Source organism: Prionailurus viverrinus, chromosome D1, assembly GCF_022837055.1.
Source record: "Prionailurus viverrinus isolate Anna chromosome D1, UM_Priviv_1.0, whole genome shotgun sequence".
NCBI lineage: Eukaryota > Metazoa > Chordata > Mammalia > Carnivora > Felidae > Prionailurus > Prionailurus viverrinus.
This window is the reverse complement of record NC_062570.1, coordinates 6,378,070-6,401,368: the sequence shown is the minus strand read 5'-3', so window position 1 is coordinate 6,401,368 and position 23,299 is coordinate 6,378,070. Positions and strand designations below refer to the sequence as shown.

General features: G+C 42.1%; 1 protein-coding gene across 13 annotated transcripts in view; it reads left to right on the top strand.

The window, feature by feature from the left end:
• The first annotated feature begins 673 nt into the window (after positions 1 to 673).
• ALKBH8 (alkB homolog 8, tRNA methyltransferase) overlaps positions 674 to 23,299 on the top strand; it is a 71,684-nt gene continuing 49,058 nt past the window's right edge. For 3 of the 13 annotated variants that reach the window (XR_007156388.1, XM_047878626.1, XM_047878616.1), the window contains exons 1-7: positions 674 to 708; positions 7,140 to 7,275; positions 10,257 to 10,494; positions 13,555 to 13,686; positions 14,337 to 14,432; positions 16,087 to 16,191; positions 17,296 to 17,366. Coding sequence is in view for 12 of the 13 variants with exons in the window: in XM_047878626.1 (XP_047734582.1) it covers positions 695 to 708; positions 7,140 to 7,275; positions 10,257 to 10,494; positions 13,555 to 13,686; positions 14,337 to 14,432; positions 16,087 to 16,191; positions 17,296 to 17,366 (792 nt within the window). In the remaining variant the exon portion in view is untranslated. The other 10 variants (XM_047878621.1, XM_047878622.1, XM_047878620.1 and 7 more) reach the window with 10 other exon arrangements.

Sequence of the window (23,299 nt, the reverse complement as noted above, 5' to 3'; positions counted from 1 at the left end):
CGTGCGCCAAGCCTGGGTCCTGGTTAACTGTTTGCTACCGAGCCTTTTTTTATTTTTTTATTTTTTTTATTTTTTATTTTTTATTATTTTTTTTACCAGTGCAACAGCCTGTTAAACAGTCTTCTTTAGTTCCTCGTCCCGCCTCCCAGCGGAAGCTCTGGTCCCAGACCCGCAGGACAGGATGGTTTCTGTGATCACAGAGCGTCTTCCCTGACTCGGGGCGGCCCCTCTTCCCTGCTCTGCACCCACCTCGGCCTTTTTCCACACGTCTTCCTGTCGCTGTGTGGTAGTCACCAACCCCGGGCACGTTCGTGCATATTCCCTGTCCTCTCTGTGGCCCACGCGATGTCACCTTCCAGACCCCAGGGTCCTCGCCCGTCCCTCTTAGATTCGGGAGGAAAGGTGCTCAAGGCCCAAGGAGTAGGGGGGACAAGGGGAGCATCACTGAGGGACCGAGGGACACAACCGGCTTGGCAGTGCCCACCTGGGGAGCTATGCAAAGTAAGGAGCACTCCCAACCCTCACTATTCCAGAGAATAAGACCACCACACCTTGACGGTACCACACAGCCATTTACGGGCTGCGGATCTAGGCCGGGGGAGTGGCCGAGGCCCTCGGGGCGGCGAAGGGGATTGTGGGAGCGCTCCTCGCCGCCCCGCAGGCTCACGGGAAATGTAGTGCAGTTTCCTCCAACATGGCTGCGCCCAGGTGAGGGGATGCGCCTGTAGCCGCCGCCGCTTTCGGGGACAAACCGGTGAGGCTGGCGAAGGAGAGGGCGCCGGCGCGGTGAGAGCCCAACCTGGGCCGTGGCGGAGATGTGAGGCACTTGTCAGAGGCGGGAGGGGTGGCGGCCACCCCGCGTTCTCCTGTCGGCCTCTTCCGGTCTCCTCTGACCGCCTCACCCCGTGGGCCTCGGCACGGAGGGAGGGGAGGGGTGGCCGGAGCGGGCCCCTGGGACGGTCCGTGGGCTGCGGGGTGTCTGTGCGTCGTCTGGTCGTGCCGCTGTGTGAGGTGCACGTGTGTGTGTGCGCGGTGCGGATGCTCACGTGACGTCGGTGTCGCCCTTGGGTTTGCCGTGGGGTTGGGGACTGGCTGTCGAGGCCTGGGGAGTGTTCGTCCGGCGCGATTAGGGCTTGTCCGACCTGTGCATTGAAAGAAGGGCATTGCTCGTGGGGTTGGGCGGCTCACACGCAGCTCGCTCTTCCTGTGCTCCAGTTTGAGCAATCCCGGAGGCCTTTTGGCCGTTGGTGCCAGGCTCTGGTTTTAGTTAATTTCGTTTTACGGGCGTTTACCGATTCCCGCTGTCTGCCGGGCACTTTCTCCTTGACCCCAAGTAGACAGCATTTTTTCTGGGCGAGCCCATCACGCTGACGGGTAGTTGTGATACAATCTGAAAACTGCACAGATAGAGATACACTACGCATTAGTGAGACATTGAAGAGGGCCGCCAGACTCAGAATTCTGAGTGGCTTGGGAGGGAAGAAGGCAAGGTTAGGTAAATTTAGTGAGTATAGGCTTACTCAGTAAACGTTTATTGGGTGGTTACTTGTTGCCAGATCCTGTTTTTTGTTGTTGTTGGTTTTCTTACTTTTTTTTTTTTTTTAAGTTTATTTTGAGACACAGAGAGAGGGACGAGTGGAGGAGGGACAGAGAGAGAGAGAAAGAGGGAGGGAGAGAAAGAATCCCAAGCAGGTTCCTCGCTGTCAGCACAGAGCCCCATGTGGGGCCGGGTCTCATGAACAGCGAGATCATGACCTGAGCCAAAATCAAGAGTGGGACGCTGAACTGACTGAGCCAGCCAGGTGTCCCTAGATCCTAGGGACGAAATACAGACAAAATCTCCACTTTTCTTACTTTATTTATTTTATTTTCTGTTAAGTTAGAGGAAGAAGAGAGGAAAATAATGAGTAGTTGTTCTTCAAAGTAAGAAAATACAGAGTAGGTGTTCTTCAAAGAATTGAAACAGTGAAAATGGCAAGTGACAAGTGAAATGACAACCATTTACAATTTCAGGGGCACCTGGGTGGCTCAGTCATTTAAGCATCTGACTCTTGGTTTCGTCTCAGGTCATGATCTTGTGAGTTGGAGCCCCTCATCAGGCTGGCTGCTTGAGATCTCTGTCTCTCTCTGCCCCTCCACCACTCACAGTTTCTCTCTCAAAAATAAACATTATAAAAATTTAATTTTCAGGGCACCTGGGTGGCTCAGTGAAGCCTCCTACTCTTGATTTTGGCTCAGGTCAGGATCTCACAGTGGTGAGACTGAGCCCTGAGTTGGACTCTGTGCTGGGCATGCAACGTACTTAAGGTTCTCTTTTTTTCCCTCTATTCCTCCTGTCTCCCCTCACCCTTACCCATTCACTCTTTCAAAAAAAGGTTTTTAATTTTCTTTTTTATTAAAAAAAAATTTTTTTAATGTTTATTTATTTTTGAGAGAGAGACAGAGTGCAAGCAGGGGAGGGGCAGAGAGAGAGGGAAACACAGAGCCTGAAGCAGGCTCCAGGCTCTGAGCTGTCAGCTCAGACACAGGGCTTGAACTGACAAATTGTGAGATCATGACCTGAGCCAAAGTCCCACACTTAACCGACTGAGCCACCTGGGGGGTCCCTTTAATTTTCTTTTTTAATAGGAATGCAATTTGAATAGCTGCTAAATTCAAAAGTTTTGAAAGAAGAAAGCTCCCTCTCATTCCTGTACCCATCTACCCACTTCCCCTTCCTGGAGGCAACCCTTATCACTAATCTTGTATGTTCTGGAGATTTGTGTGTGCAGCCTATATACCTGTGCTGTAGTTTATAAACAGGGCTCATTTGATAGGAATTTGCCTACAAGCACAGGAGCATTTTTCTTTCTTTCTTTCTCTCTCCCTCCCTGTCTTTTTCTTTCTTTCTTTCTTTCTTTCTTTCTTTCTTTCTTTCTTTCTTTCATGTTTTTATTTTTTTTTTTTTTAAATTTTTTTTTCAACGTTTATTTTTTATTTTTGGGACAGAGAGAGACAGAGCATGAGCGGGGGAGGGGCAGAGAGAGAGGGAGACACAGAAGCGGAAACAGGCTCCAGGCTCTGAGCCATCAGCCCAGAGCCCGACGCGGGGCTCGAACTCACGGACCGCGAGATCGTGACCTGGCTGAAGTCGGACGCTTAACCGACTGCGCCACCCAGGCGCCCCTCATGTTTTTATTTTTGAAAGAGAGCCAGAGCGCGAGCCAGAGATGGACAGAGAGAGAGAGAGACACACACACACAGACACAGAATCTGAAGCAGGCTCCAGGCTCTGAACTGTAAGCACAGAGCCCGACATAGGGCTTGAACTCACAAAGCATGAGATCATGACCTGATTCAAAGTCCGATGCTTAACTGACTGAGCCACCCACGTGCCACCAGGAGCATTTTTCTATACTTCTTTGGTTAATTATAGGCACCCCGTTGTTCAAGAAGGATGACACATACTTGCTGTTACCACTTAGGGGGATATCCAATAGGATATGTCGGGGTTCAGCTTACTAGCAGAGTCTGTGTGATCTCCAAACTCTTGTGTCCTACAGAGAATGTGCTTTAGACTTTGATTAGACTGGACTCACCATGGCTAGTAGGCTGTCTGGTAAATCATGATCTCACTCCCGTCACACTCCCACAACATGGCAAGCAGCATCCAAACCTTTGTGCAGTGGTAGAAATCTCTTGGTGAGGGAAGTGGGTTTTTTAGAAAGAGGGCACCTCCAGACCTCAGCAGCTGCTAGCAGCCTGCTCCTGGTTGAGGTGACTCAGACCTGCTGGGCCAGCGCGTTGCCACGTCCCTGTAACGGGAAGAAACGAGCCTCCGTGGCTACCTGGATTTGTCTTTCTTCACGTGTAATAAGGTTGTTTGAGGGAGGAAGGGAAAGAGGATGACAGAGTGTGGTCATGAGGCTCCATCTGCTGGCACTGGGCTCTTAGTGTCATACTTTTACGAACATGTATCCAGCATCTTTTCTTTCTCATTTCTTCCACTTTGCAGTCTTTGCTCATGTGGCATGTTAAGAAAAAAAAAAATCTTAATGCGTTCATCCCTTGTTTTCCATTTCACACTGCAAAAATGCCGTTCCAAAGATCATGATCTTGGGATAGAATGGCAATGAGATAGTTCTTTGAGGGCCCTCAGCTTTCCTTTGTCTTCTTAAACCATTCTGATCTGGCTCTTCTGGAAGTCACCAAATAATTACTAATAGGCGTATTTAATCCTTTAAAGAAATTTGTGACATAGTGTCAGAGATTAACAGAGCCAGACACTAGTTAAAGTGGTGAAAACAGGTTTTAATTAGTAACTACTGACAGTAGGAGAAAGAGCTCAGCTCCGTTCCAGTTTGTGAGAAATGATTCGGATGTTTTAAAGGGAGACTAGGAAGGGAGAGCAGAGCAGGGACTCTGTAGGGCCAGAGAAGAATTACAAAGGATTGGTCCGTGCAAATGCAGTACCAGCCAGCCGTGTTTGCTGCTAGCAGTTATCGAAGTTAGGATTCTGTCCTACCATGGAGACCGGGACAGAGGCCCCATCCTTCCCGATGACTACATTCCAAAGGAATGGCTCTTAGGTCCTTGAGAGCAACACTTCCGAGCAGCAAGAGATACATAGTCACAACTGTAATTCCCTTTCAATAAATACTTTAAGAAGGGGAGGTAGGGGTCTGTTGACAGGTGTTGCTGGGACAAATGGCACACTTTCCTGGCAGCATTTTTAGTTTTCTCAGGCAGGCTTTTAATGTGGGTGCTGGGGACATCCTGGCTTTATGCTGCTGGAAGCCATAGAAGAGTTTGGTCAGATTTTTTAGTGCAGGGTTTAGGTGGGGTTACGTGCCAGGAACAGGCACTGTTATCCTCATTTTACCGGTGGGGAGCCTAAGCACAGAAATGAGTAACTCACCCAGGATCATACTGGTAATAAGTGGTAGAGCGGAGATTTGACTGGACAACCGGGACCCCTGAACACTGTGTTACACGGTCCCTTAGCAGTGACAGAGGCTCCGGGGAGGCCATGTAATCCTGGTCCTCAAAGAGCGCGTAGTCCAGTGGAAGGGACCAGATGCTGGAAACAGATCATTGTAATTCGTGCAGTTTTAAAAATACCCATTCACCTGTCCTCTGCCTGTCTGTTGAGGACACCAAAAGCTTTCTCTCTCACCTGGTTTCTTCTCCTTTTAGCCACTTCACACTGTCGCCCGCCAGCCAGGCACCGCAACTCCGTACCTCGCCACGACCTCACACACGTTCTGTCCTAAATCCTACCCACTACCGTCTCGTCCTGCCCTTCTTCTGACGTCTGGAGTCAGCCCGGTGTCCGAGTGCCATCACTAGCCTGAGACTCTGCCGTGTCAGTGAGTGGCCTGTGTTTCCTCTTTCCCTCACGTCTGGGGAGTCACCAGGCCCTCCTGATCGTACTAGAACTTTCCCCGTGTCCTCTCCTGTCCCTGTTTCCTTTCTTCTTTCTTCCCTCCTTTCCTTTCTTCTTCCTCCACCCCGATCCTCCTGTCGCTTTCCACCTGGTGGGCTGGATTATCGAAGGTCCTGCTGCCTCCCCCTCCCCTATTGCGCTGTGCAGCCCGCCTGTTGACGCAGCCTTCCCTCTCTCACGCGCACTCCGTGTGCCAGGTAAGCTCCTTCCTGGCTGTTGTTTCAGCTGACTCAGCATTTTCTCTCTAGACGTAAAGATGGCTAATTAGAGTTTGGGCTGTTTATGAGCTGTTTTGGAGCATGATTTTATTTAACTTCCTACATTTATGTTGTTTGCTAACTTTGGAGGCTTTCAAGTGGGTGACGAGTGGGATCAGCGGATCAGCCAGCATTCCCTGCTCTAAAATTTTGCCTACCTCTCACTGCCTTTGCCAGACGCATCCAGTTCTGTGTTGAGCTTCTGTTGTCTCGCTCGATACCCTCCTTCCGAATGGCTCTGTGTTCCTCCCGTCCTTCAGCGCTCAGCTCAAGTCGGCTTCTGATTTGAAGTTCCCCCAGATTTTTCCAGTTAACGTCAATCTTATTTTTCCTCTAATTCACGGCACATCTGAAGACTGTACAGCTAACAATTGTAGAAAGATGTGTCATTCTTTCATTGCTTAGCGTCTGTGTGTTTTCCTCAGCTACGTGTAAGCTGCCTGTTATAGTTGTGGGCTGCACGCGCTGAGACCGTCCGTAGGCACGTGTGTATTTGCCCATCATCATCCGTTTATCCCTTCCACACATTTTCCTTGAGCACCTGCTCTCTTGGGGTTTACCTCCTGAGGGGGGAATTAAGCCAACCAAGGAATCATCACAACTTATGTTAAATTCTGTGACTGAAATAAGTAGGCTACTGTAATAAAGCATGACGTAGGGTCCTGATTTGGGTCGTGTGAAGGCCTTTTTGGGAAAGTGCTCGGTAATGACTTGCTGACTGGCATATTTTAGTAGAAGGCAAACACAGTTCTAGGGGTTCTTATGTCTGTATTTAAAAACTATAGAATTATATAACATGTACTGCTTAAAAATAAAATATACCTGAACCTCCATGTAACTTAAGAAAGACCTTGATGCTTTATATGTGCCTTTTATATCACTTTCCTCTCCTCCCCCGCAGGAATAACTTTTCTCCTGCATTTTCTGTTTATTATTTCTTTGCTTTTCCTTGCATTTTGCTATGTATGTATTTCTAAACAATATATGGCTTACTTTTGGGTTTCGAAGGTATGTCAGTAGAATCGTACTATATATTCTGTGAATTTTTTTGTTTCATTTGTTTCTTTTTTTTTTTTTCTTCTCTCCTAACATTATGTTTGTGAAATTTGTCTGTGGCACATTTTACCTAGGCCTTCATAAGTAAGGGGATATATACCTGTGGGTGATAGAGTGCATTTAATAGAGCTAAAGCATTGGAAAGTTTTGTAGAACCTCCAGAGATACTCTTAGGTGTTCTTGCTTCTTTGTTACCTTCTTAAATATTTCTTTGTTGTCCAGGCATCTGTTTGTTTTCATTTCTCTTGGTTGGTGAAAAGTAAAGTAAACATTTTTAAAAATTGTCACATAGAAGTATCTATAAACTATAGAATATACTAATAGCATCATTAGAATTCCCTTTGGGATTCTTAAGGTTGACATTTTGTATCTTTTTTTTTTTTTTTTTTTTTTTTTTTTAGTACTGCCATGGACAGCAACCATCAAAGTAATTACAAACTGAATAAAACTGAGAAGAAGTTCTTAAGGAAACAGATTAAAGCCAGGCATACTTTGCTGAGACATGAAGGCATTGAGACAGTATCGTATGCCACCCAGGTGACCTAAAACTATTATTTGAATGTAAACGTATTGCCATGTTATTGTTACAGTAATATTCATTAGTAATTGCTCAGAGAAGGTGGCTATGATTGTTCAGTCATGTGATACATCTCTACCAAATACGCATACGGTAGTACCTGCTAACCTTGGATTTGGGGACATACTTTGAATTTCCATTGATTGTGTTGGTTGAATTATGGGTGCATATTAATGATACACTGTATATATACACTGTATAACTGTTTATGGTTTACAGAGTGTCATTACATTCATTATTATATTTAATTCCTTAAGAATTCTTACATGATAGTTGAGAAAACTAAGGTTCTGAGAGGTTGTGATGCATCCTTTGATATAGTGTGGCTGAACAGGAAACTAGAGCTAGGTCTTTTGTAACCTAATTCAGTCTTCTCCCCTCTGTGCCTGACTTCATTTTTGTTATAAAGTATTTTGATCATATGCTATAAAACATTTTTAACTTATTAGACCTTATTTACAAAGGCTTTTCATTTTCCGATGACCATAATTCAATCATATCCATATCCATATATATATGGGACTATGAGACGTCTTGGACTGTGGGTTAAGAAGAACTTACTTTAACTCTTAGCTTCTCCTCTTACTTGGACACGGGCAGTGCCTCTGATCTCAGCTCTCTTCATTTGTAAAGACCTGTTCCCGCATCCTTTTTATTCTGTTGGATTGTTAGATGCTAAAGGGAACATGTATGTGATGGTACTTACTAGTCATTAAAATTCCATGTGAATATCAAGTATCTTTTCTGGTTGTAAACATTAGGAAGGAAGCTCAGCCATCATGTAACTGAAAGCAGGAGAGAGACATGTCTTTGAGAAGATGAAGCTGGGATTAAAAGTTGGGTTTCTTGACTCTCAGACCAGTTCTCCTCCCTTACGTCATGATCACGCTGTGTCCTGTGACGAGTTAAGGTTGACAAACGAGTGCTCTGTTGAGGGGGATTTAAATTAGCAAGGAAAAGGCCCCTGCTTAGATTTCATTAAGCACCATATCAGTGACTTCAGAGAATTAAACTAAAATCCTGTAAAGAGGATAAAATACATAACATTTCAAGTGGTTTGCCTGCACACACTTTACCGTTTGTGCCAAGAGCCACCGAGGCTGTGGGACGCTCAGAAGATGAAGCTGGCTTGCTCTCGTCTCATCGCCTCCCAAGTGCAACTTGCTTTCTTTTCCTTCCGGGGTCGTGAAGAGAAGTGCTAAGGAAAGAAATGGGTTAAGTTTCTTTCCTGCCTTGGAGGCTTGTTCCTAGTAGATCTGTTTTCTTAGGATTTCTAGAAGCTTTAATCCCACATTTATGGCTTCCAAAATGTGTTCTTATTTGGGCTTGCTTATTTTTTCTCCACGGTATTTTTTATTTTTATTTTTTAAATATTTATTTATTTTTGGGAGACAGACAGAGTGCAAGCAGGGGAGGGGCAGAGAGAGAGAGGGAGACACAGAATCTGAAGCAGGCTCCAGGCTCCGAGCTGTCAGCACAGGGCCCAACGCAGGGCTCGAACTCACGGACTGTGAGATCATGACCTGAGCCAAAGTTGGTTGCTTAACCAACTGAGCCACCCAGGCGCCCCAGAAGAATGTTTTTTAAGGGGTGCTGTGATTATAAGAGGTGCTGGGCCAATAAGCATCAGAATAAAAACAGGAAACTTCTCCCCCCCCACCCACTCCCAGCCCTCAAACAAATCCCTGAAATAAAGTTTAACGCAGGACTGCAAATAACAGGCAGGAATCATGAAGCTTACTAAGGAAAAAGTTTTAATTGTAAAATGGCTGAATTACTCAGACACAGAGGAAAATTTTGCTGTTTATGTTCAGTAGAAGCTGTGGTTGATTTTTCCTTGAGTCAGTACCTTTACTTCAGTTTTTAGTAAACATTGTAGCATGATTATGTCAAAAGTGTGGATTCTGGAAAATGACAGAAGTAGGTTGGAAACACAGCTCCCCCTAATCACTATCTTAACCTAGTTTTTCATCTCTTCAATTTCTTCCTTTGTGAAGCGGGGTTAACATTAACCACCTTGTAGGCTTGTTGTGAAGCTTATGTTAACGAGGATTAAGTGGGTAAAAGCATCCATGGTGTAAGGTCTGGCAAAAAGTATTATGTAACTTCTTATTCCTTCTCTACCTCCTTTCTGTTTCATTGTGTTAAACTTATAAACAGTAATGTTATTTTAATTTGTATGGCCATTAAAAAAGGAATATTTTGCTGAAAGGGCTATTTAAAAATCATCTATTGGGACGCCTGGGTGGCGCAGTCGGTTAAGCGTCCGACTTCAGCCAGGTCACGATCTCGCGGTCAGTGAGTTCGAGCCCCGTGTGGGGCTCTGGACTGATGGCTCAGAGCCTGGAGCCTGTTTCCGATTCTGTGCCTCCCTCTCTCTCTGCCCCTCCCCCATTCATGCTCTGTCTCTCTCTGTCCCAAAAAAATAAATAAACGTTGAAAAAAAAAATAAAAATCATCTATTATTTACACATAGGTGTACTTTTTTTTTAAATTTTTTTTTCAACGTTTATTTATTTTTTTGGGACAGAGAGAGACAGAGCATGAACGGGGGAGGGGCAGAGAGAGAGGGAGGCACAGAATCGGAAACGGGCTCCAGGCTCTGAGCCATCAGCCCAGAGCCCCACACGGGGCTCGAACTCACGGACCGCGAGATCGTGACCTGGCTGAAGTCGGACGCTTAACCGACTGCGCCACCCAGGCGCCCCTAGGTGTACTTTTTAATCCTCAGTGTTTAATAAATTGTTTTACATACTGTGTATGAAATTAGAAAACCAAATAACCGCCATAAGGAGACCTTTTTTTCCATCTTAATTACACCTTTGTAGAAATCTAATTTAAAAATAGCCTTATTTTTATTTGAAAATAAATGGGTTGATACTAATTGCTCCTGTTTTTTTGTTTTTGTTTTTGTTTGTGTGTGTGTGTGTGTGTTTCAAAGAGCCTGGTTGTGGCCAATGGTGGATTGGGTAATGGTGTGAGTAGGAACCAACTGCTCCCAGTGTTAGAGAAGTGTGGACCAGTAGATGCTCTCTTAATGCCTCCTAACAAGCCCTACTCATTTGTGAGCTACAAAACTGCAGAAGAATCCAAGAAAGCCTATGTCACCCTCAACGGAAAAGAAATAGTGGATGATTTAGGACAAAAGATCATTCTGTACTTCAATTTTGTGGAAAAAGGTATTAGCATATGGGCATCTTGTAAAACATAGTTGTTGCTTTTGGGTGAGTTTTCTTTTCATACCTAAGTGAGGAGGTGTGGTTTTTGTGAAACCAAACAGGACATCAGTTAAGTGCCCCCTCTCTCTTTTCAAACCCTCTTTACGCACCTAGTTTGTTCCAGGCATGGGGTAAGTAGCTGAAGGGACGTGAATTAGACATAGCCTCCCTTTAAGGAGCTGGGCCTACCAGCCCAACAGTGTGTGTATTATGTATGTCACGTAGTTTGGAATCCTGCTGTGTTTTTCAAAATTTAATGGTGAGGATTCAGATGACCAGTTTTGCAATCTACCCAGATGCTTTCAGTTTATCACTTTAGAATTAATTGTGATCCAGATGACTGTGTGCCAGACGTCCATTTACGGAGGCTACCCGTTAGCCGCCAGACCCCTAAAGCTTTATAGTGGCAGCGTCCAGTAGAACTCGCTGTGATGATGCAGATGTTCACACGTTCATAGTGGCACTGTCCAACATGATTGTGGGATTGAGGAACTGATTTTTTAATTTAATTTTATTTAAGGTAACTAATTTAAATAAAAGCTTTATAGGCTGATTTACAAAACTGCTAGGGAGATCATTATGTCTCTTCACCCTTGTCCCATGGAAATGAGATGAACTTTGACTTAGACATCTGATCTCCTATTAAATTCACTTGCCACCTCTTTTTTTTTTTTTTTTAAGTCTATTTATTTATTTTGAGAGAGGGAGAGAGTGCAAGCAGGGGAGGGCCAGAGACAGACAGAGAGAGAGAGAATCCCAAGCAGGCTTCACACTGCAGCGAGGAGCCCGACATGGGGCTCGATCTCACGAACCATGAGATCATGACCTGAGCTGAAACCAAGAATTGGACACTTATGTTATTGAGCCACCCACGTGCCCCTAACTTGTCACCTCTTCAGACAATGTCATGTTTTGTTCAGGTATCCTGGGGACTGGTAGGTGAGCATAATCTGACCAAATTTATGTGTTGGTAAAGTAAGACTCAAAGGAAACTTTTTAAAACTTTTTAAAGATCTATTTTAGGTGTTATAATTTTCAGTATCTGTATGTGTTTAAAATCTGGCTTAAGCTTTGCAGATTGAAAAAAAAACATATTATATCTAGTATGTGTTTATGATTGGCTTTTGAAAACTGAATGGTTTGGGAGTAAGTTTTAATTAGAAAATACTGTCTTTGGGTTTTCTCCTAGTCAGTATGTTGAACACCCTGTAAGAAATTGCCCAAAGTGAGTTCTAGAGTGTTCTTTATTTGAAATCCCGTATTAGATACAGATGTACTTTCAAGACTGTTGTTATCATGTGTATAACCTTGGAAAAAAATCTTTTTAAAACTTTTTTTTTAAGTTTATTTTGAGAGAGAGTATGAGCAGGAGAGGGGCGAAGGGGGAGAGAAGAGAGAGAATGCCAAGCAGGCTACATGCTGTCAGTGGAGAGCCTGATGTGGGGCTTGAACTCGGGAACTGTGAGATCATGACCTGAACCCAAATGAAGAGTTGGGCACTTAACCGAATGAGCCACCCAGATGCCCCCACCTTGGAGATAATTCTTGGTAGAAATGAATAGACAATAGAGTTGTGTCACAGATGTTCTGATAATCACCACCAGAGAGCCACTGAGTAACAAATACAAGGGGTATTTTTAATCTTTTTTTAAATGTATTTTTAGAAAACTAAGTATGGGGGCGCCTGGGTGGCTCAGTCGGTTAAGCGGCCGACTTCGGCTCAGGTCATGATCTCGCGGTTCGTGAGTTCGAGCCCCGCGTCAGGCTCTGTGCTGACCGCTCAGAGCCTGGAGCCTGTTTCGGATTCTGTGTCTCCCTCTCTCTCTGCCCCTCCCCCATTCATGCTTTCTCTCTCTCTGTCTCAAAAATAAATAAATGTTAAAAAAAAATCAAACCTTTAAAAAAAAAAAAAAGAAAACTAAGTATGAATGTCTTATACTATAAATTGCCCATCTTTAAGGAATTTTCCCCAAGTGTTTCTTACATAATTTAAACAAATAATATAATGCCTGACATACAGTAAACACTTTGGTAAATATTTATCGGGTTATTCACTATTTGTATTTCTGAAATAGTAATAAAATCTAGTAGACATTTATATTATTGTTGTGAATTTTTATATTATATGATTCAAAGATGAAAACTCTTCAGCAGAAAAGCTTTAGAAATCACGTCTAACATGAACAATGAGATCCCTAATGATAAATGTGAATTGCACTGTTCCCTTTAATCATAAATTCTATCTTTTTTTTTCTTTCACGGTTGCATCTATCTTAAACTTTAAGGACACAAGGACTTAAATTATTTTAATATATACCAAATAATTCCTTAATGCATCAATTCTACAATGATATTTTTATTTCTTTAGAATAAGTTTTTTGTTGTTTTACCTTTTTCTGTTACTTGACCATAGTTAGTATCAAGAACCTAAGGGCCAAAATGAGCATTTAAATTTGTGTTTTCAATATTTACAGACAATCTAGCTTTTAAATCGAGGAGCATATTGTAGATATTATGAAAAACCTTGTTTCCTAGTGAGATTTAAAAAGCTCAATCGTGGGGTGCCTGGGTGGCTCAGTTGGTTAAGCATCTGACTTTGCTCATGAATTTGCGGTTTGTGAGTTAGAGCTCCACGTGGGGCTCTGTGCTGACAGCTCAGAGCCTGGAACCTGCTTCGGTTTCTGTGTCTCCCTCTCTGTCTGTCCCTCCCCTGCTCATGCTCTGTCTCTCAAAAATAAATAAATGTTAAAAAAAATTAAAAAAAAAAACTCAATTGTGTTCAAATAATATTGAAGTAAATATTGTTTTATTTGCTGTTGGTAACTGTAGTGGATAAAATGTACCATGATTTTTATCTTGGTCTTTATTTTTATATTTTCCTATGTCATGTGCCTCTAGTGTTCTTATTTATGAATATAAGGATTGGGAATTTTAGGATCTCATAAATGGCTATGGATAGAATTATTTGTATTTAGAAACTGTAAGTTTTGTATGTGACTGTTTTAATTTGGTTTCCCACAGCACAATGGAAAGAGTTGGGGCTTCAGGCCTTACCTCCAGGCCTCATGGTAGTAGAAGAAATTATTTCTTCTGAGGATGAGAAAATGCTTTTGGAAAGTATTAACTGGACAGAAGATACAGGCAATCAAAATGGTAAGTAAAACTTTTAAAATGTGTTCAGTGTCTCTGCAAAATACCACGTTACTGCTCCTTCTTTCCTCCTCCTCCTTTGCTTTATTAAAACTTCTAATATTTCCTCAAAATTATTGGGAGTAGCCTAGATCTAATATTAGGCAAGTCATACCAATAATTCTTAGGAGCATTAATCATAAATGACATTTATATAACTATCAATTTTAAGCTCCAAACTAATTAATATTTATTAGCTAACTTTTGTAGAGCTAACACAGATAAGCCCTTTCACCTGTATTATCTTAGTTGATCCTCTCCCCTCTAAGGCACATTTCCTGTGAGGAATCACCAGTTCACAATGCAGTAAAAGCCTCCTGGAGAGTCTTGCAAATTAGTTACCCTCTTTCCGGATCTTTAATGGTCTTGTGATTGGCAGTGTTTGTGTTTAACTCTTTAAAGTTGACTGGAGTGAAAAAAGGGATTGTCACAATTTTAGACTGAAAATGTAGCAGAGATGAGGTAGAGTGGTTAATTTTATTAACGACAATAATTTAGCAGTTAGCAAAAATTACTATTACTAAGGGAATCTTTACTCACAATTTTGACTTTGAATATACAAAGAAATGCAATTCTTTTTCTCTCAAGTAGTTTATTTTCTTCTCTTCGTATAGTTCAAAAATCTTTAAAGCACAGAAGAGTAAAGCACTTTGGTTATGAATTCCACTATGAAAACAACAATGTGGATAGAGGCAAGCCATTACCTGGGGGTAAGTAATTGTGAATCGGTGACAAATGCTGAGTCAGAAAAGAAAGATTTAATCTATTGGAAGGATGTCATAGTATGTTTCATTTGTCATTTCTAGGTAAACTGGTGAGATAACTGGTTAAATTTAAAACATTTAAATTGCATACGTAGTGCAGTTTTGTTATCAAAACGGGATACATATAGCCAAGGCTGAAGTCCCTCTTGAACACCATCCTTAGTCGCATACTTCTCAGAAGTAGTACTGTTAATCGGCTAGTACATTTTATTCCAGTCCTGTAACAAATGACTTTACATCCCACCAGGGACACCTGTAAAGTTGTTAGTATGTCATACTCACTATGTTGTGGTTATATGTAGTATGTTCACATATTGTGTGTATCCTTCTGCTTGTTCTTTTCCCTTCGTTAAATGTCTGGGAGATCTAATACAGCTTTTTAATTTTATTCAGTGTTTAGCGGTAGCTTATTCAGTTAGTTCCCTGTTGGTAGACATTTAGGTTGTTTCTAGTTGTTAGCTGTTATAAATAGTGCTGCTGTGAGTGTCTTTGTGCCCGCCTGTTATGCAGTTAGCCAGGAGAAGTAGAATAGTTAGATCAAGGTTGTGTTCATTTAAAAATGTTAGTAGACACTGAAAAATTGCCCCCTAAAGCAGCTGTGTCGACATATTCTTACCAAGCGTGTACCTCCTCTCCCACCCGCCACGCCAACATTTGATGCTGTAAAACTTTTAACTTTCTGTTATTTTTGACTCCAGTGAAAGTAAGTTGGTTCTACTTTGAAAGCTGTGTTTTGTGTTTTTTTTTTTTAATATTTTATTTTTTAAAGTAATCTCTGTACCTAACATGGGGCTTGAACTCACAACCCGGAGATTAAGAGTCTCATGGTCTTATCAGCTGAAGCAGCCAGGTGCCCTGAAAACTGTGTTTTTCTAAAGGGAAATGACTTGGAATAACTAAGTTAGATTTAAATTTAATTTAAAATAATTAAAATAATTTAAAAAGAGCGGTCAGGCTAATGTCTAGTATATAATAGTGACTTTTATAATCTTATTGCTGTTTTACAAAATACCAAAATTGTCAGTGTTATGCCCAGAATTCGTGATCCCCAAAGACCACTAGGGAGCCGAGTCCGATGCAAAAGCAAAGAGCCTTTATTCGAGCTAGCTCGAGCTCAATCCCCTACCTGCACCGACGCAGCGGTGAGATACCAGGGAAAGAGTGCGAGTTTCAAAAGGACAAAGGTTTTATTGGGGCCTGGGGGCAGTTGGTGAGGTAATGGCTGTGGCCTCAGCCGATTGGCTGGGGAGGGGTCCTGGGGAAGGGTCCGGCAGGTGAGGGAGGGTTTACTCAAGGGGAGGAGGTGTGGTCAAGGTGAAGGACACAGAACAAGATGGAGTCGGCTGGCGTAGGCCTGCCCTTTCAGTCAGCACAAGTGTTCTTTTGGATACTTTATTGATTAAAATCAACAAAATAACTTCAGAAGCTTCTCAAGAAGGTTTTGCTTTTATTTTGTTCTGCGTTATGGGTCTATTGCTGCATTTGGATCTGACTGCGAAATTAAAAGCTGCGTGATTTTTCTCACAGTGACTTTATTCTTGAGTAAAACATGCAAAGTAAATATTTTAATATGTTTCACCTTTATGATTACCGACATCAGGTCTTCCTGACATTTGTGATAGCATTTTGGAGAAATGGTTGAAAGAAGGTCACATTAAACACAAACCCGATCAGTTGACTGTAAACCAGTATGAACCTGGACATGGTGAGTGCTTCTTCTTTTAATACTCCAACCACATATTTCATAATGAAGTAGAGTATGCAACTCCCTAAAATCAAAGATACTATTTTTTATCTCAAACTATCTCTTCACAGTAATTTGCTTGTGTTTGTTACATGTAAGGCAAACGTTAATCCCTTGAGGAACTTGCTTCTCAAAATGTAGGTAAGCAGGCTGACATAGTTGCTGTGTGATTTTTTTTTTTTTTTTTTTTTTTTGTGATTTCTTTTTTTGTTCACTTCTCTACGTTTCATTGAGAGAGGGGGGAGATTGTTTTAAGGACATAGGAGACAAGTGTCATAGAGGATCCAAATAATTTACAGATACCTGGTCTCTCCTTTCCCCTCAGAAGGTGAAGACAATTCTAGGATGGTACGTCAGTGAAAAAATCTTTAGGGTCCTGATTTTTTTGCATTTATTAGCATCTCCATTTGATGTTTGTAGTAACGAAATGGTCTTAAGGATCTGACTAATGTCAGACATTGTGGGGTTTTGTTTTTTTTCCTGCTTTTATCACAATGTATTATAATTGCCTGTTTACCTATCAGTGTTCTTGGTCTGTATGTTCCTTGAGGACGGGTACATCTTACTTGTTTTATGTACTCATACCATGTGGCAAAGTTCCTTTTTCTAGGAAATACTCAGTTAACATAGATGGGAAATGGGTAGAGGAAGCCGCATGTTAATTATTGACAGGCTTGGTCCTCACACCCGGCTGTCGCTTTTGCCCTGCGTGTACTTGGGGATCCAGTGTTCAAGGAGAACGTGACTTTGGTATTTATCTTTCACACCTTTCTCTCGGGCTGGGACCGGGTCATCGTCCTAGGTCAGCAGTGACTCTCACGTTTTGGTTTCAAAATTGAGTGCCAGTGGCACTTCATCATGAAGTTAAGATATTTTTAGTTGAGATTTAGTTTGATTTTGTTTAGTCACATTCACCCTAAATGTTTCCTTTTAACTAAAATTATCCTCCACTCCCGATTATCACACAGTGTTCTCAACCATAGTAATGAGAGGCTGTATTTAGAGTCATCTTAAATCTGCTAAAAGGAAAAATGAAGTGACATGTTATTTTATTTTCTGTCCCAGGAATTCCTGCTCATATTGACACACATTCTGCTTTTGAGGATGAGATTGTTTCTCTCAGTCTGGGGTCAGAGGTAAACGTTCACACATTTTTATTAGCTATCTACAACTCTATTACCTTATCGGATGCCAGGAAAACCCCTGTAATTTGATTTTTCACACATTTCACCTGAAGCCCTTGACTACAATCCAGACTGGCCTTACCCATGCAGCACTGCCATCTAGTGGCGGAAGGCGGTAGCTGCCGGCCACGCAGAAAGGAAACAAAACAGAAATGTGCGTGTCCAGAATTTTGATGCTTTTTCACATATATTAAGTGATTTGGTCTCTTCACGACACCTGAGCAGTACACGGTAATATCCTCATTTTTACAGATAAAGAATAAGTGGCTCATGTGTATTCATTGACTTGTTCGTATCGCTGCACTTTACTTGAACTACTAAAGAAGATGTGAAAAGTGTGATTTCCAGTGATGGTTGCAAACTGCAGATAGAGTTTTAGTTAAAAATCAGAACTTTAAGTCCAGAAGAACCCTTAACATATGAGGTCATCTGATCTAACTAGAGGTTGCCTCAAAATCTAATCTTGTTGCTGAGGGCCGATACTATTGACTAGGGGGTTTGTTTGTTTGTTTGTTTGTTTGTTTGTTTGTTTAAAGGATATTTATTTTAAGAGAGAGAGAGAGTGAGTGAGCGAGAATCCCAAGCAGGCTCCAGGCTGTCAGCACAGAGCCTGATGCGGGGCTGGAACTCATGAACTGTGAGATCATGACCTGGGCCAAAACCAAGAGTCAGACACTTAACTGACTGAGCCACCCAGGTGCCCCAAGTGCTTTGGCTTGTTAACCCATGCTGAGCTCGTGTGATCATGTTGATTCTGGGACAAGCAAGCTGGTGTCATTTGATGAGACAGAACCATTGTATCAGCTACATGTGTGGATTTTTTATTAAATGCTTTAAAAAGTAATGAGGATGGGTAGGAAAAAAAAAAGGTCTTCTTTGTCTAGCTTATTTTTATCTTCTTAATACTGGCTTATGGCTCTAGGGGGTCAGTAAAGAACATCTTTGTCCTTTCCTCTCAACTGTGTACTGACCTGAGAAAGGAGACATAACTGGAGATCAGACTGCCCTAGATCTGTAGCCGTGTTCGTGTTAATACTTCCCCTTTGAGTTAAGAGACACGTCGTCCTTGTCCCTGGCACAGCCAGATGGCTGGACACTGTCCTCATAGAGGCAGAGACTTCCCCTAAAACAGGACTTGGAGGAGCATATATTAGGTTCTGCAAGCCAGGTAGATCTGAAAGAGAGAGGGAAGAGCTCAGCCAGATGCATGGCCCCAGGCAAGCCACTCAGTGGAAGCCAGGCCTTCTCTCCCGGGAAGTTAGGGGTGGGAGTGGGGTGGGGAGGAAAGCCTGCTATGTTCTGTACTTTCACTCCAGGGGACATTCCCTCCCCTCCTGGGGAAATAGGAGGACTGGGAACTAAGTGTCCCCCCACAGCCGAAAGTTGTAGAGAAGGGACAACGTGCCCCTTACCTGCACCGATAATCTGCTGTAATTGTTGTCTCCACTTGGTGTCTCTGAAGGCACATAACTGTTAGCTGCCAGTTTGCATGGTGGGGATTTTGGTTACAGCTGGCCTGGTAAGAGCAGGAAAACATCCATGTTATACATTATGACAAGAACAGCAGATTTTCTTGTAAATGAGTTTTTGAGGGGTAGAGAATCTTTCTAACTTGGGGAAAAATATTCACTCGACAGATAAGTTTGTCATGCTATTTAAAAAGTTGACTGTATTTGGAGCCCTTTGTCTCATATGAAAAATGGCATTAACATCAGCTCTTGCCTGGCTGAAGGATTGGGGGCTAGCGTATGCGGACTGCGTTCTAACTCTGAGCACTGGGTACATGTAGAGACGTCTTACTAAGGGGGAGCTACTTCTGGGGCTCCTTCCTGGAAGGTGTATCAAAAGGAAGGTTACATTCCCATGGCCTCAAAATAAGATTTCCAGTGGTCACCAGAAAAGTGACCTCAGCTTTTCCTCTTGAATGTACCCACTGTCACACCTGGGCCGTGTGCTGTTTGCTTTTTCCTACTGTGCAATTGCTGGTTCTTTACCCCCGACCTGGAACTGGCTCCCAGACTTCTGTCCTTTTTTTCTCTATGTTCTCAGCCTTGACATCCTTAATTGTTGTAAGAAATTTATTACAGTGTCTATCCCAGTAATAATTTGTCAGCATAACCTTTTTTTTTTTTTTTTAGTGTTTGTTTTGTTTGTTTCTCCTTGCCCAAAATCTTTGAGATTATATTTAGCTCTTGACTTGCTTGCTTTTCCTAGAAAATTTCTGAGAACTCCTAATTTTTTTGAGTATAATTGACTTACAATATTATATTGAGTTCAGGTGTGATGTAATGATTTGATATTTACATATATTACAAACTGATCAGCCATAGCAAGTCTGGTTACCTTCTGTCACCCTGCCAAGTCCGTATGTATCACATCAAGATTCATGGAAAGACTGTCCAGACGGTTACCACAGTGGGCACAGATCGCTGCTGGAATTAAACACAGAGATCTTTAGAGAAGTACTAATTTTATAAGAAGTTGGTTTATCCGTAAATATTTTTCACATTGGTTTCTTTTTTTCAAGATTTTTATCTTATTTTAAAAATTTTTAACATTTTTTTCAAAGTTTATTTGTTTATTTTGAGAGAGGGGGAGAGAGAGGGAGAGAGAGCACATGTGAGCAGGGGAGGGGCAGAGAGAGAGACGGAGAGAGACAGAATCTAAAGCAGGCTCCAGGCTCTGAGCTGTCAGCACAGCCCGATGAAGGGCTCAAACCCACGGACTGTGAGAGCATGACCTGAGCCAAAGTCGGACGCTCAACCGACTGAGCCACCCAGGCGCCCTGGACAGTTATTTTCGTTATAGTACAGTCAACATGGCATTGGGCCACATCTTCATTTTTCTTTTTATCCAGTGTGTCCCTAACATTCAGAACTTCTGTGGATGAGTAGGTCTGCTGGTTTGTGGGCCAGAAATAAATGCTTTCCCTTACTTGGTCATGTTCATTTTTATAATCAAATTCTGTTTTCACTTAAGTATTTTCTCAAACTTGTGTTCGGAAGATTTCCTGTATTTGTGTAATTTTCTCATCTTACAAGGTCTCTTGGGAGCCAAAATTCCCTTTTGTGTCAGTTGGGCAAATGAGGGTCTGCTGACAGTTTTTAAAGTGTACTCTTTATCTCCTTTATATGCAGTAATATTCATGCCCTTACAGTAAGGATAATGGCAAAGAGATATGTCTATTTTGGCCAGTAATCTGCTAACAGAGTCTGTTTCGTGGTGCGACATCATAAAATAGAATATTTTGTTGTATTCGAGGTCTTCTAAGTACCAATTCTTGGATCTTTTCAGGTAGAATTCGTACATTTGCTTTGTAGCAAGATAGCAGCATTATTGTCACTCCAGGTATGTAGAACTAGAATAAAATTTATCAGTTGAGTGCAGAAAACTACAATAGAGTCAATTTTAGGAGATGTAGTTGGATCCACTGGTTGCCTGCTTATTGAGAAGTCACTGATTTGGGGATAATATTAGTAAAGATACATATGTATTGTAAACGTTTTGTTTTACCTCACATATAAATTTACTCACCAGTATTTTGACGTAGGTCCTTTCTGTGAGAGTCCACGGTCTGCCTTGTCTTTACAGTTTTCATTCCTTTAAAGTGAAGCAAAAGCTTGAAGACATCTATGGAACCTTCCATAGGTTTTAGTTTTTTTAAAGTTTTAGGTTTTGATGTTTTTATTTCTAAGGTTTTATTATTGAACTGTCACATCTGTTACAACGTTTATTATTTTGCCCACTTCTACTGAGTCTTTCAACAGCATTCAACCTGATTTATAGAGAAAAAAACCTATCTTCTCTTAAGTCAGTTTCATCGGTTTGCATAACAGATGATTAAATCGAGTAACCACAGAACATTTGTGGATGGCACAGAGTGCTTCACTTGCTCAGGTACAGCCCAGCCGGTGAGAGTAGAGGTCCGAGAGCGTGTTGGAGAGTGGCCGAGGATCAGCAGACACTCAGGGCGTGAGTGTACTTTCTAGAAGTAATGGAGCCAGTTGGTTGGTCAAATAGATAACCTCTTAAAAGAGCTTTTATTTTTATTTTTTTAAATTTTGTTTTTTATTTTTTAAACTTTACATCCAAATTAGTTAGCATGTAGTGCAACAATGATTTCAAGAGTAGATTCCTTAGTGCCCCTCACTCATTTAGGCCATCCCCCCTCCCACAACCCTTCTAGTAACCTTCTGTTTGTTCTCCATATTTATGAGTCTCTTCTGTTTTGTCCTCCTCCCTGTTTTTATATTATTTTTGTTTCCCTTCCTTTATGTTCATCTGTTTTGTCTCTTAAAGGCCTCATATGAGTGAAGTCATCTGGTATTTGTCTTTTTCTGATGGACTAATTTCACTTAGCATAATACCCTCCAGTTCCATCCACGTAGTTGCAGATGGCAAGATTTCATTCTTTTTGATTGCCGAGTACTACTCCATTGTATATATATACCACATCTTCTTTTTCCACTCCTCCATCGATGGACATCTGGGCTCTTTCCATACTTTGGCTATTGTCGATAGTGCTGCTATAAACATGGGGGTGCACGTGTCCCTTCGAAAGAGCACACCTGTATCCCTTGGATAAATGCCTAGTAGTGCAATTGCTGGGTCATAGGGTAGTTCTATTTTTAGTTTTTTGAGGACCCTCCATACTGTTTTCCAGAGTGGCTGCACCAGCTTGCACTGCCACCAACAATGCAAAAGAGATCCTCTTTCTCCGCATCCTCGCCAACATCTGTTGTTGCCTCAGTTGTTCATGTTAGACATTCTGACAGGTGTAAGGTGGTATCTCATTGTGGTTTTGATTTGTATTTCCCTGGTGATGAGTGTTGTGGAGCATTTTTTCTTGTGTCGGTTGGCCATCTGGATGTCTTCTTTGGAGAAGCGTCTATTCATGTCTTTTGCCCATTTCTTCACGGGATTATTTGTTTTTTGGGTGTTGAGTTTGATAAGTTCTTTATAGATTTTGGATACTAACCCTTTATCTGATATGTCATTTGCAAATATCTTCTCCCATTCTGTCGGTTGCCTTTTAGTCTTTCTGATTGTTTCCTTTGCTTTGCAGAAGTTTTTTATTTTGATGAGGTCCCAATAGTTCATTTTTGCTTTTGTTTCCCTTGCCTCCGGAGATGTGTTGAGTAAGAAGTTGCTGCGGGCAAGATCTAAGAGATTTTTTCCTGCTTTTTCCTCGAGGATTTTGATGGCTTTCTGTCTTTTTTTTTTTTTTTTAATATTTAATGTTTATTATTGACAGAGAGAGACAGAGCATGAGTGGGGGAGGGGCAGAGAGAGAGGGAGACACAGCATCCGAAACAGGTTCCAGGCTCTGAGCTGTCAGCACAGAGCCCGACGCAGGGCTCGAACTCACGGACAGCGAGATCATGACCTGAGCCGAAGTCGGAGGCTCAACTGACTGAGCCACCCAGGCGCGCCCGATGGCTTTCTGTCTTACATTTAGGTCTTTCATCCATTTTGAGTTTATTTTTGTGTATGGTGTAAGAAAGTGGTCCAGGTTCATTCTTCTGCATGTCACTGTCCAGTTTTCCCAGCACCACTTGCTGAAGAGACTGTCTTTATTCCATTGAATATTCTTTCCTGTTTTGTCAAAGATTAGTTGGCCATACAGTTGTGGGTCCATTTCTGGGCTCTCTATTCTGTTCTGTTGATCTGAGTGTCTGTTCTTGTGCCAGTACCATACTGTCTTGATGATTACGGCTTTGTAGTATAGCTTGAAGTCTGGGATTGTGATGCTTCCTGCTTTGGTTTTCTTTTTCAAGATTGCTTTGGCTATTCAGAGTCTTTTCTGGTTCCATACAAATTTTAGGATTGTTTGTTCTAGCTCTGTGAAGAATGCTGGTGTTATTTTGATAGGGATTGCATTAAAT